General features: G+C 38.5%; 1 protein-coding gene across 2 annotated transcripts; it reads left to right on the top strand.

Annotated features, from left to right (window-relative positions):
- Positions 1–1,067: 1,067 nt before the first annotated feature.
- Positions 1,068–17,064, top strand: cdc37l1 (cell division cycle 37-like 1). 2 transcript variants are annotated; one of them, XM_061698957.1, is made up of 8 exons: positions 1,072–1,157; positions 1,263–1,369; positions 3,300–3,602; positions 3,834–3,921; positions 4,765–4,880; positions 6,592–6,714; positions 8,125–8,301; positions 11,500–17,064. In XM_061698957.1, exons 2-8 carry the CDS (start codon positions 1,292–1,294, stop codon positions 11,614–11,616), a joined length of 1,002 nt encoding a protein of 333 aa, XP_061554941.1. In that variant the 5' UTR covers positions 1,072–1,157; positions 1,263–1,291; the 3' UTR covers positions 11,617–17,064. The 2 variants fall into 2 exon arrangements, with proteins under 2 accessions (XP_061554940.1, XP_061554941.1); XM_061698956.1 differs by having other exon boundaries at positions 1,068–1,369.
- The last annotated feature ends 270 nt before the right edge of the window (positions 17,065–17,334 follow it).

Raw genomic sequence — 17,334 nt, forward strand, 5'->3', positions numbered from 1 at the left:
GGTAAATTGAGAGCTTCGCCTTTCGGTTGAGCTCCTTCTTTACCACAACGAACCGATACAAAGTCCGCATCACTGCAGATGCTGCACCGATCTCCCGTTCCATTCTTCCCTCATTCGTGAACACGACCCCAAGATACTTCAACTCCTCCACTTGGGGCAGGATTTCATCCCCGACCCCTATGATGAACAATATATATATGGATTTAGGTTTCCCTTACCCGGACGCAGGTCACCGCGGCCCCCCTCTGGAGCCAGGCCCGGAGGTGGGGCTCAAAGGCGAGCGCCTGTTGGCCGGGCCTGCACCCATAGGGCCCTGCCAGGCACAGCCTGAAAGGGTAACGTGGGTCCCCCTTCCCATGGGCTCACCACCTGTGGGAGGGGCCATAGGGGTCGGGTGCAGTGAGAGCTGGGCAGATTACAGATATTAATCGAAAACTAGATACGCCAGCACTGTAGCATCTTAGGTAAGCGACGTGCCTACGTGGCAGCCACGTTGGTGGGGCCAACAATCCTGTCAAAGGTAACGCATGTACATTTAACATAAATCATGGCTTGCTCATTTCACCGACCAACCAATTTTGAAGATGATTACTTTTTTGTCAACATCAAAATACATAACATTTGAAAAAAGTCCCCCAAAAGTTTTTACCTTTGAAAAAAACAGAAAACCCGAAAGATTAGGTCCTTTGAAGGGTGTTCTCATTTCCCTTGTTGTGTGTGATTCTACAGCGTTGTGCGCAATTGTATGCAGCACAACCGAGGGGTAAAAAAGAAAAGAAAAAAGGGAATAGCATTTTAATTTATTTCAACACAAGCAGTATATAGCTACAATTTACTGTTAGTGAATGACAGGTTTTGTCCTGAATGTTGTGCTTTTACTGGCAATCGTTTTGTGTGAATGAAATCTGCTCATCATAAGCAAAAACATTTAATGTATTTTAATAATACATTTTACCATTCCTGACGGATTACAAAACACTATTTTAGAATATTTTAATTGAAAAAAATAAAATTACAAAAAGTTCCTACTATACCACGTGGTTTTACGTCATCTTAGTTGCAGTAGCCAGTAGTAGCCGTGCCAGGTAGTTTTTGTTATTGTTTCCTGCAGCAGCTGCTTGATCCTATTTCCACTGACAACTCATCGTGGAGATGTGGTGCGTCACATTACCGATTAGATTAAACTCGTCCCGAGTTGACATATATTAATCCCACGGCGACACATTGTTTGTGACAATTCTCTCTCTCACACGGCTAACTAGCTGGCTGGCTAGCTGCTAGTACAGCAGCGATGGAGTGGCGGAGCAACAACGACGGGCTGTCGGACAGCGAGTCCCCTGAAACGGACACATGCTGCTCCCACCAGCAAGTAGGTAGCTCTCGCTAGCAGCCCAACAACCACCCCAAACACTTTTTAATTAAAGCGAGCTATAAATTCGTTCTGCCTGACATCTGACACAGTCCAAACAAAGTTAAAAGTGCGTGGCATGACAGCTAGCCACATGCTCGTGTGTTTGATTGGCGTTTACAACCCCGTGTCATATAGTGACATAAACGGAGCATAATATTGTGAAAACCGTCTCTACGTATGTATCTAAAACCTATCTGTCTGGGGAAATTTGGAACTGTTTGCTTGTGTTGTTCATTTGGCCTTTGCAGTCCTCTTTAATTCACTCAGTTCCCCTCACATTTCTCAACACTAACATCAGAGTGCAGTCTGAGTTAGAGCGAGTATTTTTAGCCCTCGCCTTCCAAATAAAGCATGAGTGGGAGTAGTCATTAAAGCCCAAAAGCTTTATTGACCAAAATGTTTTTGTGATGAGTCATAGAACATGTTTCAAACTCAAAGCCCGTGGGCCAGATCTGGCCCTCCACAGCAATCTATGCGGCCTGCGAAAGCTTTTCCTTGACTGTTTCTAAACAAACCATAAAAATGATAATAACCAAATAACCAGGCGCAATAATGTAATATATATATACACACACACACACACTTCAGCACATAATATAAAGCCGGCAACGCAATTAATTAAATTTTAATTGTGATAGCGATTTCGGCTGCCACGATTAAATAAGCCTGCTTGTTGGTGATTTTTATTTATCTATTTTTTACATTGAAAATTCAGGCACTGATGCATGTGAAATATGGCTCATTTGCAGCAGTGCCTGCAACCTAGTCAGCCAGCCACTAAGGGGCACCGTGCTCTGTGGCCACCTTCAAAATAACAGTTTAAAATGCCATTCATGTCCAATGTAGTATGTGCAGCTTTCATTTTGAAGTTGGCCCTCTGCATCTTGGCGTAGAGGTGGCATGTCAGGGTAAGACACTATTAACAAGCGTGTGGCTGCCTTGAACCTTTCGGCTGGCCTGACCGCAGTAAAAAAAAACAACAGAGGGAAATCGAGTTCTGTCGAGTTCTTTGCAGTTCGTGACCATGCACGACTGACCAATGGTCAAGCAGAACAACAGAGAGGTCCTTGACAATTCACGATATTGACGGCCGGGATTTTCAAATGAAAAGTGGGTGCTTGCAGGCTAATGTTATTGAGTTTTATGCATTAACTGTATTTGCTTCCATTAAGTTGCAATTCTTGATTGGACTTTGTAATAGCCTATTTATTCAGTGAGCCCTTGGTAAATTACATTTTTTTGGGGTACATTTATTTTTTCTATCTATCTATCCATCTATCCATCCATCATTCTTATTTAAATATTCATTTTGCACTGAAAACTGTTACATATTGTTTGTTGAAAAGTAGTGCAATAAAGATTTTTCCCAACATGAAGAATAATCATGACTAGTAATCGTGATTACAATCTGATATGATCAAAGTAATCATGATTATTATTTTGGCCATAATCATGCATCCCTACTGTAAAATTTAAGGGACAAGAAGTGTAACTGCCTTGCACATTCCTAGTCTTTACTATAATAGAGTACTGGTCGTCTTCTTGCCATCAGATGTCATGGCTAGTCATCTGTTTTTAAAAAAAAAAAAAAAAAAAAAAAAGCTGCTCTTCATATGGAGCCAAAGCAATAATAAATGTCAGTATAAGTCTTTCTGCAGCCTAAGTCTGGACAATTAATGGGTAAATCTTTTTTCGGGGGTCACCCCCCACCACCACCACCACCCCTTAGTGGCTTCCATAGCCTGCTGATGCACATTGTTTACACTCGAGACATGGTGGCAAACAGAGAGGAGCTAATTTACTAAAGAGGAACAGTTTTGTCAGTCATTTGGAATTGGTTCAGGTTCATTCAACCAGTCAATACCTATGTTACTTTTGCTTTCATCAGACATCATCAACACAGCTCTGTGGTTGTGGCGAGGCATCCATTTGCCAGAACCAACAGCAGGGTTGCTCAACGACCTCAATGGTGTCCAGCTGGATGCTGGCCGAAGCCCAGGACCGCCTGTGTGGCTTAAAGTTCCACTGCTCCGAGTCCCTGGAGCAGGAACATGCTCGGACTCGGGCGAGCCCCACACAGCTAACGCAGACCGAGGAGGAGTGGCGCCGCAAGGAGAGCATGCTGGGGGGTCAGGGGCCCAGTCAAGGACCTGTGCTTGGTGCTGATGGAAGTTGGGATGTTTTTGATAAGGTGAGTGTGAAGAAAGAATGGCCCATAACCTTTTTTTCCTCATACAGTGGCCGAGTTGTTTATTTACTCAACCAGAGCACCAAGCAAGGAGGAAGGCCTTCTTTTTTTTTCAAATGCATTTTAAAGATATTAATGATGATGGTGACGACGATGATGATGAAGAAAAGTTAGTGAGAACAAGAGGTGTCTTGGCTGCCAGTAAACATCATCAACATCCTCTTTCTCCACCAGAGTATCATCAACGTCCAGAATGAACCAGAAGAAGCAGAAGAATGCAAGGAATCTATCCACAAGTCTGAGCAAGACCTCAGGCACTTTGGTAAGTGACATGTAGAGCCAGAAATGAAAATGAGGAACCTTCTCAGCCTAATTTTGATGCTCATGTTGCATTATTGTTTCAATGTCTGTATACTGAAAGTGTTGAATTTTTTTTTCATGAATTACAATTTCCTTGGTAAATTAATTTCTTTTGGGGTACATTTATTTTTTATATCTATCTAGCTATCTAGCTATCTGTCTATCTGTTTATCTATCTATCTGTCTATCTATCTGTCTATCTACCTGTTTGTTTATTTATTTTTCCGTCCATAACCACAATCATCTTCTTTCTGAAGGCCTCAGACAGGTCTTTTGCTCTCACCGTGGTGTTGATTTTTACGTCAACAGTTAAAAGCACACCAAACTGAAAGTTTGAGGTTTAAATAGGGCATGTCTCATATAAAATGCTGAGTAACAATGTTGTCATGATGTGCACTTTATGTTATACACTTGTCTGTGATTTCCGCCAATTTAAAGAGGGGAAAATGTGGGGGTTCTAATTTATTCCTCACCATAAATTTCATTTTTAATTTTTATTACATTTTACAAAACATTTTTAAAACATGTTTTACTTGTTTAGTTAAAGTACTTGAATCTCTCAGTATTTTTAAATTTGTTATTCAATAGCCATGTTTAAATGTTTTCATAGGATTTCCTAATTTTTTCACGACTGTATCTTATCTATAGTGGATATAAAAAGTTGACACACCCCTGTTGAAATGCCAGAAATTTGTAATATAAAAAAAGACCAAGAACATATTTTTCTACCATTGTGAGCTATAATTAGTCATATCGGTTATAGAGGGGTAAGGTAAAAATAAACTGAATCTATCGCTTTTTTAAGGTATGTTACGGCGATGGGATGACAGTCAGCGATTCCTGGCAGAGAAGCCTCAACTCATTTGTGATGAGACGGCCAACTATCTATTTTTATGGTGCATCACGCTCCAGCAAGAAGGGGTAATGTTTAAATGATTTGTTTTATGTTCTTATTTTGAAAGATTCGTCAAGAGCATGACAAGAGAGCAGAATACCACACTAAGTATTTTGTCATCCTGCTCAGCTTTGACCATTTTGAATTACAAATATTAATTTCCTATGCTGTTGTTGTCATGTTCATGAGGTAGTTCGTGGGGAAAAAACAAGTCGTGGATGGTGAACTAGTTATTCATTGTCAAAATAGAATTACAATGGAATAGAGCTGGGCGATTAATCAATTTAATTCATTTAAGTTGATTGCTCAGGAGGATTTTTGTTTTTGCAGGTTCTGTAGTTCAGAGTGATTCTTCACTGACGTGCACTGGTTGCACAAACAACATGGCTGCAAACTAAGAGGATCTTGTTTTCAAAAGCACAGTTAGTCTTGCCAAGTTGGCGCCTTTTCAGATGCCTCTAATAAATATTTTTTCCAAAAAGTAACGCACAACTTTAATTTCGTTAAGAAAGATACTACATCCATCCATCCATTTTCTGAGCCGCTTCTCCTCACTAGGGTCGCGGGCTTGCTGGAGCCTATCCCAGCTGTCATCGGGCAGGAGGCGGGGTACACCCTGAACTGGTTGCCAGCCAATCGCAGGGCACATACAAACAAACAACCATTCACACTCACAGTCACACCTGCGGGCAAATTTTAGAGTCTCCAATTAATGCATGTTTTTGGGATGTGGGAGGAAACCGGAGTGCCCGGTGAAAACCCACACAGGCACGGGGAGAACATGCAAACTCCACACAGGCGGGGCCAGGGATTGAACCCGGGTCCTCAGAACTGTGAGGCTGACGCTCTAACCAGTCGGCACCGTGCCGCTAAGATACAACATGAGCAGAATAATTTCTAAAAAAAATTTCCCTGTACAACAAGAAAGGAGGCTGGTGGAGAGCAATCACTGAGTCAATAATGCTGAACATTGCCAAAGACCTAGGGCCCATTTATATATTGTAAAAGCAATGATTCTGACCTGAGGTACAGTATGTGCTTCCAAGGCACAAATATTTGCAGAGGTCGCCTTGCCTCTCTTCACCTTTATAACTCTACATGAGAAAAGGGTGTGAGAGAGCTAGAAACACTGCACGCCTGCAGGGATGTCAGCTTTATACCGTATGTGATAAAATGTATTGCAAATTGTTTTGAAGGCACCCAAGCTTCAGCTCACGGCCCCCGAGAAACACTTTTATAGTGTATGTGTGTTTACATTAGCATTTGCTTGGGAATTTAAATTTATTGTAAATTATGAACAGTTAATTGTATTACTCATATTGAATTGAACAACCTATATCATAGAAATGTCATTTCTGGTTCTATAGTTATCATTAGACTTCTTTACTCTCACTGGTACGCATTTGTGATGACATAGCTAAAACACAAAAAGACACAGCAAAATTCTTTTGGACTTCAGAGGCTAATTGAGTTGAAGTCTCTCAAGATTTTCATACATCTCACATCATCATGTATGATCAAACACATTTTCCCAGAAGGCAAAAATGAAGGCAACATTTGTTTTGTTTGACTTTTGAGGTTGTCTTTTTATTTATTTATTTTTTTCCCCTGAGCCCACTCATAGGATGATGATATATTGCATCATGAAACACCACAGTTCCCTCAAGCAAATCCAGCTGCCATTTTGTGGGAGCAGCAGTGAATCATGGTGATTTATTTTTTTTTTGTTTCCTACAGAAGGAAGCGCTAATGGAGCAGGTGGCTCATCAAGCTGTAGCCATGCAGTTCATCCTGGAGATGGCAACAAACTCTCAGCAGGACCCCAGAGGCTGTTTCAGGCAGTTTTTCCAAAAAGCCAAAGTAAGGCACCCATATCATGTCCTAACAACTTTTCAATAAAACATGGTTTGTCACGAATTGGCCTGAAGAGTCAATTGAATTTTCCTTGATAAATGCGGGAAAATAAGTTTTTTTTTTTTTTTTTTAAACATTGATTTATTCCACGCACCTTCCATGAGTTAGTTGTATATACAGAAGTAGTATTTGCAGTAAATGTAAATCATCTCCCAAATGTGGTCTTTATTTAGTATTTTTATTTTTGCATTATTTTACAAAATGTTTTATGTCACAAGATTACAGTGCAAAAGAAGTACATGGAGTAGATTTCTAAATATACATCAAGGCTTTTGTTTGTACAGATGCGTCCCATATATTAGACTATCATGGAAGAATTTATTCATTTCATTAGTTTAATTCAAAACATGAAACTTATAGTTGTTTAGATTCACTACAAAAATCTTTAAATATTTATTTTGTATATATATTAAGGCTAAAATTCAAGTGTTAACTCATAATTAATCACAAAAAAATTATCACATTAATCATGTATTAACTTGGATTAATCACAATGTATTTTGAGCGCAGCATGGCGGATGACTGGTTAGCACATCTGCTTCACAGTTCTGAGGACCCGGGTTCAAATCTGGCTTCGCCTGTGTGGAGTTTGCATGTTTCCCACGTGCCCGCATGGGTTTTCTCCGGGTACTCCGGTTTCCTCCCACATCCCAAAAACATGCATGGTAGGTTAATTGAAGACTCTGAATTGCCCGTAGGTGTGAATGTGAGTGTGAATAGTTGTTTGTATACATGTGCCCTGCGCTTGGCTGGAGACCAGTTCAAGGTGTACCCCACCTCTCGCCTGAAGATAGCCGGGACAGGCTCCAGCATACCCGCGACCCTAGTGCGGATAAGCAGTATGGAAAATGAATGAATGAATGTATTTTGAGCGCACACGCACCCCCTTGGATATCTGAGAGGCGGCAGAGGTTGGTATAAGGTCAGTGATCAGGTCAATGCTTACGCAGTGCAAAGCTGAGTGAGGAGACTCTGACTGGTGTGCTCTGCTTCAAAAGTCACGACAGTACATTTGATATTGGCTTTTTGTTGGACAGTGACCATAGGAAAGTTAAAAACTTTCAAAACTTATATGCATTGATCTTCCTTTTGTTTCCCATGTAAACATAGTGTTTTATTTGAAACAACATCTAAAGTTTAGAGGAGTTAAAGCATACAATAAGCGGTAAAGAAGATGGATGGATGTCTCCACATCTTGTTTGGTGAAACTTTTACGGATGGTATCAAGTTCTTCTGTAGCTCAATTATGCAGCAGACTAGTTGGGCCTGAATTACTCTAGTGCTTGCTTGCTCCCATTTTCACCCCAAACATAGCAACGTTAGCTCGTTCAAATTTAGTGTTCTGTTGTGATGCAGGAAGGACAAGGCGTCTATTTGGAAGTCTTCCACACTGAGCTTGAGGCCTTCAAATACAGAGTCAGAGAATATGTGGTCCGGTGTAAAAGCATCACATCCAGCAACACAACACAACAGCCGTGCAATGGCACAAATTGCAGACTCAACCCCAAAGAAGCTCAGTGCTCTTTAACTCAAGTGAGTATTTTTTTCTATGTGGTGTGTGTTTTACTTTCTTGTAGAGGTGCAACGATTAATGGATTAATCGAATATCCATTACATTTTCTGTCACTTTTATTGATCATCAAGCTGGCACACGTCCTAGCGAAGGGCTTTTTCTCTATCAGTCGTTTAGGTACATACTGTGTGTTGGTGTTATGGTAAAACATGTTATGTTTTAGTAAGCTTGCATCCCAGCCAAATTTCATATGTGTGCAACCCTGCACAGAAATAAACACGTAATTGCTGTTCTCAAGATTAAACATAAGGTGGCGTCATTGTATCATATTAAAGTAGTTGTCATTTAGTTGGGCGTGATGCTTACCGTACTTTAGAAACTTTAAATTGAATTTTACGATACATATATAGGCACTTTTTTTTTGTCATACTGGTAACGTTCTACATTTGGAGGCATACTAATTTGGTAGTTGCAAAATTATAAAAACATGCTGGAATTTATAAGGAACTGTATACAGTAAATATAAATTCACGAGTACTTTTCTCTGGCAGAGGTTACATTTTTTTATATATTACACACACAATTGTACGAATAATAACATAATGATCTGTAATGTGTAAATGTGTGTGATGTTAAATTTAGATTTTATATTTCTTTAGATTTTCATGATACTAATGACATCATCAGTGTGGGGTATTTTATTTATTTATTTATTTTAAAACCAAAACTTCATGAAAATATCCATGGAATAATAGCTATCCATCAAAATTGTAAAAAACGACAAATCCATTCCTTGGCAGTAAGTGGTATTCAAATAAAAACTAAGGACTACACACATATTTCTGTTGAATGAAAAGTATGTACAGTAGCAGACAAAAGTTTGGATGCAGTTGATCATTTTATAGACTAGAAAAGTGCTCCTAAACTTTGAATGATACTATATCTTCATATTTTGTCATAATTTTTCTGGGGGGAAAAAAATAAATTTTGTTTGCAGATAATCGGGCTAAATTTGAGCAGTTGTTTGCCCTTCCAATCAGACTCGCCAGAAGCCCGATTATTGGAGGTCTCTAAAATATTATCCTTAGCAATTATACTGTGGTGTGGGGTGTGTTAAAAATGTTTTTTGTCCTCCTTCCCTCACCTCCCTGATTTACGAGGGAAAACAGATAGGGCCAACAGTCACAAATATTAACCATGTTCGGTACGATTACAAATCCTTATGCGAGTGGTCAACACTGACGGCCAATCCACGGACTCCGTGACTAATGACGTGAAATGTGACAGTAGCCAAAAAGAGGAGCAACCGATTGTGTGCTACAACAGACATCTGATTTGTGGGTGGAAACCCTTAATTGTCAGAACACGTGTGACAGTTTTTTCCTCGTCATGTGTGGGTTGTCTCACATTTTTTAAAATGTATATAAGATGTTAAAAATCGGTATGTGTGTACCTGTCTTAAGATAAGAATTGTTATGGACTATAGTTTGTATGCAAGTTAGAAGTGTGAAGGTTTCCTCTGGTCTGCTAAACTCCAAACCCGGATGCTTTGTTACAAAAGCTTCCTCTTCCCCTTTTGGTTGGCCCCTCGCTGCCGGAGAGGCTTGGAAGAAAACTTGCTGCCGAGGAATGCAACTCAGCCTGTTGGCACTGAAGCTGGAATCTCCTGGCCCTGCCTCCTTGTCCTAGTGTCGTTCTCCGTTTTCACATCTTACTCAGCATCAGAGGAGTGCCTGTCGAAATCTGATTGGTCGGCACATGAACTTTAAAGAGGCAGAGGGCAGTTACATAAACATTGATAATAATCCTCTAACAAGGCAACTGCTGCTTAATCCCCTTGCGGTCTTTCCTCTGCCTTGTCCCAGTATTTGATTTTCATCTGCATGATGCAAACATTATGAATGTGTATTGGAGCCACATAAAAAGGACAAAGAATTTGACAATTACAGTATAGTGGTTATTTCACGAGAATAAAGTTGCAATATAATGAGAGAAGATGCTTCCTTTTTTTTCAACAGGAATTTTCTAGTGGCCCACCATTTATAAATAAAGTGTAATACCTCAAAATATGTTTTAAAAGCACGTCGCATTGATGCTTAACAAGGTCAACAAAAGAGGTGATTTCCGTGCCTATTATTTGACTGTTCATACTGATGATGGTGTTGATGTAAAGGTTTTGACTATTTCATGACTTGTATCTCCTAAAATTATGACTCTATTCTCATAAGTCTTTTCTTGCAACATTAAGACTTTCTCATAAAAAAAATATATTTATTTTCTTTGACATATATATATTCATAATCTCTACTTTGTTCTCATAATTCTATGGCTTTGTATTGGTATATAGAAACCTTTCTTGTAAAATGATGTCTTGTAAAATTTACATTTTTCTTTTTTTCTTTTTACTTGTAAAAAGAAAAAACTTGTTACTTGTTGTTTTACTTGGTAATATTAAGACCATTTATTAGGATGTAATAATTAGCAGTCCTAAAAGTGTGACAACTTTTTTCTCAGAATATTGACTTTTTTTCTCGAAATCGTGACATACTCTTCCAAAAACTATGTACAACTTTTTTCTTGCGATGATCTGACTTTATTCTGATAAAATTAAAAATATTTTTTCCATTAACTGCATTTTTTAAAACTATTTCGGTCATAAATCGCCCATTTCTATATTGTATTTTATGACGTAATTTGCATTTTTTTTTAACTTTATTCTCAATTATCTCTAATAGTATTTGTTATATCATGACAGTTGTTAAATATTTTTTGTCGAGGTTTTATCCTAAAATCATGACTCGAATCTTATCAGTTACGACTTTAGTACTCATTCTCATGAGATTATGATTATTTTCACAATTGTGACTGTATTCTTGTAATTCTGTCTGTATAGACGTGATAATGATAATATTACATATGATTCAATATGATAATGATTTTTTCCCCACCATTTTATGACGTTTCCGGTCAAATTACAACATTTTCATAATGTTTTTATCTTCTGGTAATTTTAAGAGTATTTCAATGAAGTTCCAACTTTATTTTCATTAAAAAAAAATTGGGGGGCATATTTCAACTTTCCTAATTGCGACTTTATTCTCGTTATGCTATGACTTTATTTTTTATAATTCTGCTGCTTTGTATTTATTTTGGGTGTGGCCCTAAAACCAAGCGTGTATGTGATGTCACTAAAGTCTCCATGGTCTCCCCTCCACCAGGTGGAGGAGTACGCTTCCAAGCGTTGTTTAGAAGCTGGAGTGTTGATAAGCACAGGAAGGTGGACAAAGGACGACGTCACAGAAAGTGATGATATACGCATGATGGAGACCTCTTAGGAAACTTGGCTGCCTTTCTTCCATCTTCACCTTCTCCACATTTAGGAACACCTTGACTTTTTAAGCCCTTCTTAATGACACCGGAGCCCAACAGGAATAAAGGCGAGCACTATTAGTCATTTTTCACATCTCGAATGGCCTCTTATACCGTCATTCATCATCAGACAAACAAGAGGTGAGTGCTGTGCTAAAATGATGATCTGGGTCCTCTTTAAAGCCTTTAAGTCTTCTTGAAAAGTGACAAAACTTTCAAATGTCAACTATAAAACGCATGGAACTAAATTGATAAGGTCAAACATATCCATCAAATTCAATCTGCATTGAATGTATCGTGTTCGAGCTGTCATTCTGCCTCATGGGCAAATCCAACAGCTTTTAAATGGGCTTGAAAATGTTAAATAATCACATACAGTGGTGCCTTGAAATTCGAGTGACCCGACTTACAAGTTTTTCGAGATACAAGCCATCATTTGGACAATTTTTTTGCTTTGATTTGTGAGTGCAAACTTGAGACACGAGCGCTGCATGGGGGCAGCGAACTGAGTTCAACTTAACAATAAGCAGCAGTTCGGCAAATAGTGAACAATTTATCAAAAAAAGGCTTCAAGCTGTTTAATGCCACTTTCAGCTGAATTTTACTGTTAAACTAAACAAAGGGAATTACACATTTTGTTTTTAAAACAAACTCAGTTTTGCCTTAGCTAAAGCCCCCTTAGCTTAATGCTAACAAACAATGTAAAACACTTTTGACATACTAACGGTTAGCATTGATATTTGTGCTTTAAGAAGCAACGGATGTTTGAACACACATGGAGCAGCACATGACAGATAATATAACAAGACTCTCAGGAATATTTGTTATGTCTATGAAAATGTACTAATATTACAGCATTTAACCCAAACAACAATACTAGTAGAAGTACAATACTTTTTTGTATCTGCAGGACAAGTATACTGCATCCCGGTGGCAAAGCAGGGCATACAAGAGGGAGCAGCAAAATGAATTGAATTGCAGCATTAAATTCAATGCACAAACTGTTAATTCCTTACATTATCTTTATGTTATTACTCTTTTTATATAGTACAATATAGAAATCTGGTTTCCTTATTAAAAAAAACTTTTTTTGGGGGGGAGGCTGGAACGAATTAATGTAATTTCCATTCATTTCAATGGGGAAGTATGATTTGCAATATGTGGGTTGTGGTCAGGTAATGAATTAAACTCATCTCTTAAGGCACCACTGTACAATGTAACCACAGCCTGCACAAATCCATTATAGATCGTCTTGGCATACGACTCAAATAATGGACCTAATGTTAGGTGTTGAAATAATAAATTCCTGAATACTGGATTTAGCCTATGAGTCAGAATTTAGAATTTAATAGTATTTGACTGCATTTTGAGGGGTCAGGCCAATCCAAATTGAGGATCAAAGCAATACTGTATTTCCTCATAGTGAGTGGCCATCCATTTGGTGAGCAGAGAAGACGTTTATCAGAGGGGAGGCCTTCATTTGTACAAAAATATAATTTGTGTAAAGTGTATCACATATTTGCCACATATACATAATTGTAACTAAATAAAATGTAATTTGAGTAAAATAATGGTGTTTAAATTGGAGGACTTTTTTTTTCCACAAATGGAGGCACTTAAAGGAGACGACATTAAAAAATGTTTTCACAATTTAACATTTCCAGGTGTTTTAATAATATGTCTCTGACACACTTTTGCCAAAATACAATAAGATCTAGAATTATAGGACACTTTACACATGTTACTTCTTGCCTTGTTCAAATGAGCCTGTTTGAAAGCGAGAGCCCGTTGATTAATCAGGGTGTGGCATCTGTTACAGCAGAGGCCACTGTTTGAGGAGGTACAAATGTGGGTAGCGGTTTCTCACATGCTCCATCCAAATAGATGGAAGCGGCAAATTAAGTTGAGCAAAGAGGATTTTCATTTTTCCATCAAATTCAAATGTAGAGCGGTTAGATGCCAATGAATGTACGTGCTGAACACCACCAGAACTTGTCTGTCTCATTCTGGTGTGCAGCAAAGTTTGTTAGTGCGGATGCTAACGCAACATGCAAGGTGTCCATGTTGATGTCCTATGTAGACCAGTGTTTCCCAACCGTTCTTAGGCCAATGCACATTTTTTTACATGACAAAAATCTCAAGGCACAGCACAGACAAAAAATGTCACAAAAAGTACTTTGTGTGTATATCCTTTGGACACAAGGATATTATTCTGTTGAATGAATGGCAAGAAATGGATATACAGGTTAGTTATTTGTACCTTCTGCCACCAAATGTAAAAGAGCATTTAATTGTTTTGTCTGTTAATATATGTTGCTGGCAGAGATAGATGGACAAATATACATTATCTGTAATAAATAATTAATTTTTAGACCAATTAAATGAAATTAGATAATTTCCTAAGGGACACCTGATTATTTCTCACTGCACACTGGTTGGGAATCACTGGAATAGACGATACAAAAGAAGTGTAGCATCGCAAAGCTAAGTTTGATGCTGTTATTTGAATGCATGTTGCTTGAATTCTTCGTTTGTTATTAGCAGTACAAGCTGTTTAGTTAATGTTTTTATTCCAACATCTCCAGTTGACTTTTGACATTGAGGGGAAAGGTGCAGAGATGTTCAGGGCTCAGGTCTTTGGCTCAGGTCTGTTTGTTTTTGTATGCAGAAAGGAGCTCTTTGCATCTGAATGTGTGCTGCACTTTATATTTGACTTTTTTTTTTTTTAAATCACACTTTAATTTTTTAGTTGAAGTCCTAAAGATGGAGAATTCTGAACTTTTTTTTTTTTTTACAAGCAGGTTTGTGATAAGCTTTTCATTTGAACTGTGTGAACGTTTTTTTTTGTTATTTTCAGATTTGAATGACTGACTTTGGTCAGTTTGCCAGTTTGCTCAGGCTTCCAGCTATCTATATCCTAGATATAAATTAAAGAGAATAAATATCAGTGCGTTTCTGATGCAGTGTGGAATTAAATAGACCAGATGATGAATTAAATTCTATTAAAAAAAAGTCCTGCATTGTGGATTTTTATCCTTATACTGTGGGAAAGTAAAATGCTTATAATTTTATATCCATTCACTTTTAATAGCACTTGTCCACATTAGCGCCTATCCCAGCGGACGTGATGAGACGGCTTATTCTAAAGCTGATTTGAGTATAGTTTTCTTGAGTACAAAAATGTACATAGACTATCTCATAATGACTAAGTAAAAACATATTTTCAGACATTTGTGTAAATTTATAAAACATTTAAACGTTCAAACATAATGGGTACATAAGTACAGACCCTTTCCATAAAATTTTAATGTCATGGAAATGTTTATTCATTTCCATAATTCCATTCAAAAAGTAAAACTTTAATAGATTATAGATTCAGGGCCCACAATTTAAACAATTTCAAGTATTTGTTTATTTTTACATAATTTGAGCTACCAGCTCATAAAACTCACGAAATCAGGAATTCAACAAATTTTAATATTGTGAAGAAATCACCATGTACTTCTCAGTTTTTGTAACCAAAAAAATAATAATGAAAAGAGAGAAATTAGGGTCACATTAAATGAATAAAAATATGGTACTTTCAAAACGATATGTTAATCTTCAGTACTTGGTTGGGAATCTTTTGTTTTAATCACTGCCTCGATGCGCCGTGGCATTGAGGCAGTCAGCCTGTGGCATTGCCTGGGAGTTATGGAAGCCCAGATTTCCTTGATGCTTGCAGTCATTTCTTCTTTGTTTTTGGGTCTGCTGCCCCTTATTTTCCTCTAGATAATACCCCATAGATTCTCAATGGGGTTTAGATCCAGCGAGTTGGCTGGTTTTGGTGCTTCTGGCAGTATGGGCAGGAGCCAGGTCCTGCTGGAAGATGAAATCTGTATCTCCATACAGATCCTCAGCAGAAGGAATCATGAAGTCCTCTAAAACATTCTGCAAGACTGTTGCAGTGACCTTGGATTTAAGAAAGCAGAGTTTACCAACACCTGCACTGGACATTGCACCCCAAATCATGACTGACTGTGGCTATTTCACACTGGACCTCAAGCACCTTGGGTTCTGTTCTTCACCCGTGTTCCTCCAAACCGTTGGACCTTGATTCCCAAATGAAAGGCACACTTTACTTTCATCAGAAAAGAGGACCTTGGACCACTGGCCTATAGTCCAGTCCTTCTCCTTGGCCCAGTTGAGACGCTTCCCACGTTGGCTCAGGCTCAGAAGTGATTTGACCTGAGGAACCCGACAGTTGTAGCCCATCTCCCTTTTTGAACCTGTGACTCCCGCCTCATTCCACTGTTTCTGGATCTCTGCTAGATTCTTGAATCTTCTCTGTTCGCTTCGCTGAACCCCAGCCTCCTTAGTTATGAACCTTTGTGGCTTAGTCATCCGATAGAGTGCATCAATGGTCTTCTGGCCAGTTGCCAAGTCTGGAGTCTTCCCCATATTGAACCCAACTGAGACAATTGAACCAAACTGAAGCAATTTAATGACACCTGGGGAAACCTGTGTGAGTGCTTTGAGTTTAGTAGATTATTAGGAGGTGACACTAAGTTTAAAACATTTATGGCCTGCAAAATTTGGGCTGATTTCTTCACAGTATTCTAATTTTTTGAATTCCTAATTTTGTGGGTTTTATGAGCTGAAAGCCCAAATTATGTAAAAGTAAAAAAATAAATTGTTTAAATTGTGAGCCCTGCAGTCTGTAATCTATGAAAGTTTTTGAATGGCGGTATGGAAATAACTAAACTTTTCCATGATATTGTAATTTTTGGGAAAGGGTCTGTATTCACACCCTTTGCTATGACAGAAACAAAATTCTCTGGTCTGATGAAACCAAAATAGAACATTTTGGTCTGAATTGCAAGCGTCATATCTGGAGAAGAAAAGGGACTCCTCATCACCTGGCTAACACCATCCCTACTGTGAAGCATGGTGGTGGTAGCATCATGCTGTGGGGCTGCTTTTCTGATGCAGGAACTGGGTGACTAGTCCGCATAGAGTGTAAGATGACAGCTGCCAAATACAGAGAAATTATTGAAGAGAACTTGCTCCAGAGTACGCTGGAACTCAGACAAAGGTGTCGATTTACCTTCCAACATGACAATGACCCAAAGCACACAGCCAAGATAAAAGGAGTGGCTTCAGGAACAGCCTGTGACTGTCCCCGAGTGGCCCAGCCAGAGAGGGGACTTGAATCCAATCAAACATCTCTGGAAAGACCCAAAAAATGGCTGTCCACCGATGCTGCCCATCCAACCTGACTGACCTTGAGAGGATCTGCAGAGAAAAATGGGACAAAATGCCCCAAAACAAGTGTGCCAAGCTTGTAGAGAGATACCCAAGAAGACTTGAGGCTGTGATTGCTGCCAAAAGTGCTTCAACAAAATATTAAGTCACGGGTGTGAATACTTATGTTGTTTGAATGTTAATTTTTTTTTTAGAAATTTACACAAATGTCTGAAATTTTTTTACTCCGTCATTATGGGATATTTGATGATGATTTTTTTTTCTTTTTTTAAAGAAAACTGTACTCAAATTAGCTTCAGAATAAGTGTAACAACAAAATGTGGAAAATGTGAAGGGGTGTGAATACTCTGGCGACACTATATGCGTGTGTGTGTGTATATATATATATATATATATATATATATATATATGTGTGTGTGTGTGTATATATGTATATATAT

This window comes from Phycodurus eques, chromosome 15 (assembly GCF_024500275.1).
Source record: "Phycodurus eques isolate BA_2022a chromosome 15, UOR_Pequ_1.1, whole genome shotgun sequence".
Taxonomy (NCBI): Eukaryota; Metazoa; Chordata; class Actinopteri; order Syngnathiformes; family Syngnathidae; genus Phycodurus; species Phycodurus eques.

Coding starts and splice junctions, on each gene's coding strand:
- cdc37l1 (XM_061698956.1), top strand. CDS start 1,292: ATGGAGTGGCGGAGCAACAACGACGGGCTGTCGGACAGCGAGTCCCCT. Junction 6,715..8,124: donor AGTTTTTCCAAAAAGCCAAA/GTAAGGCACCCA, acceptor GTTGTGATGCAG/GAAGGACAAGGCGTCTATTT. Junction 8,302..11,499: donor CTCAGTGCTCTTTAACTCAA/GTGAGTATTTTT, acceptor CCCCTCCACCAG/GTGGAGGAGTACGCTTCCAA.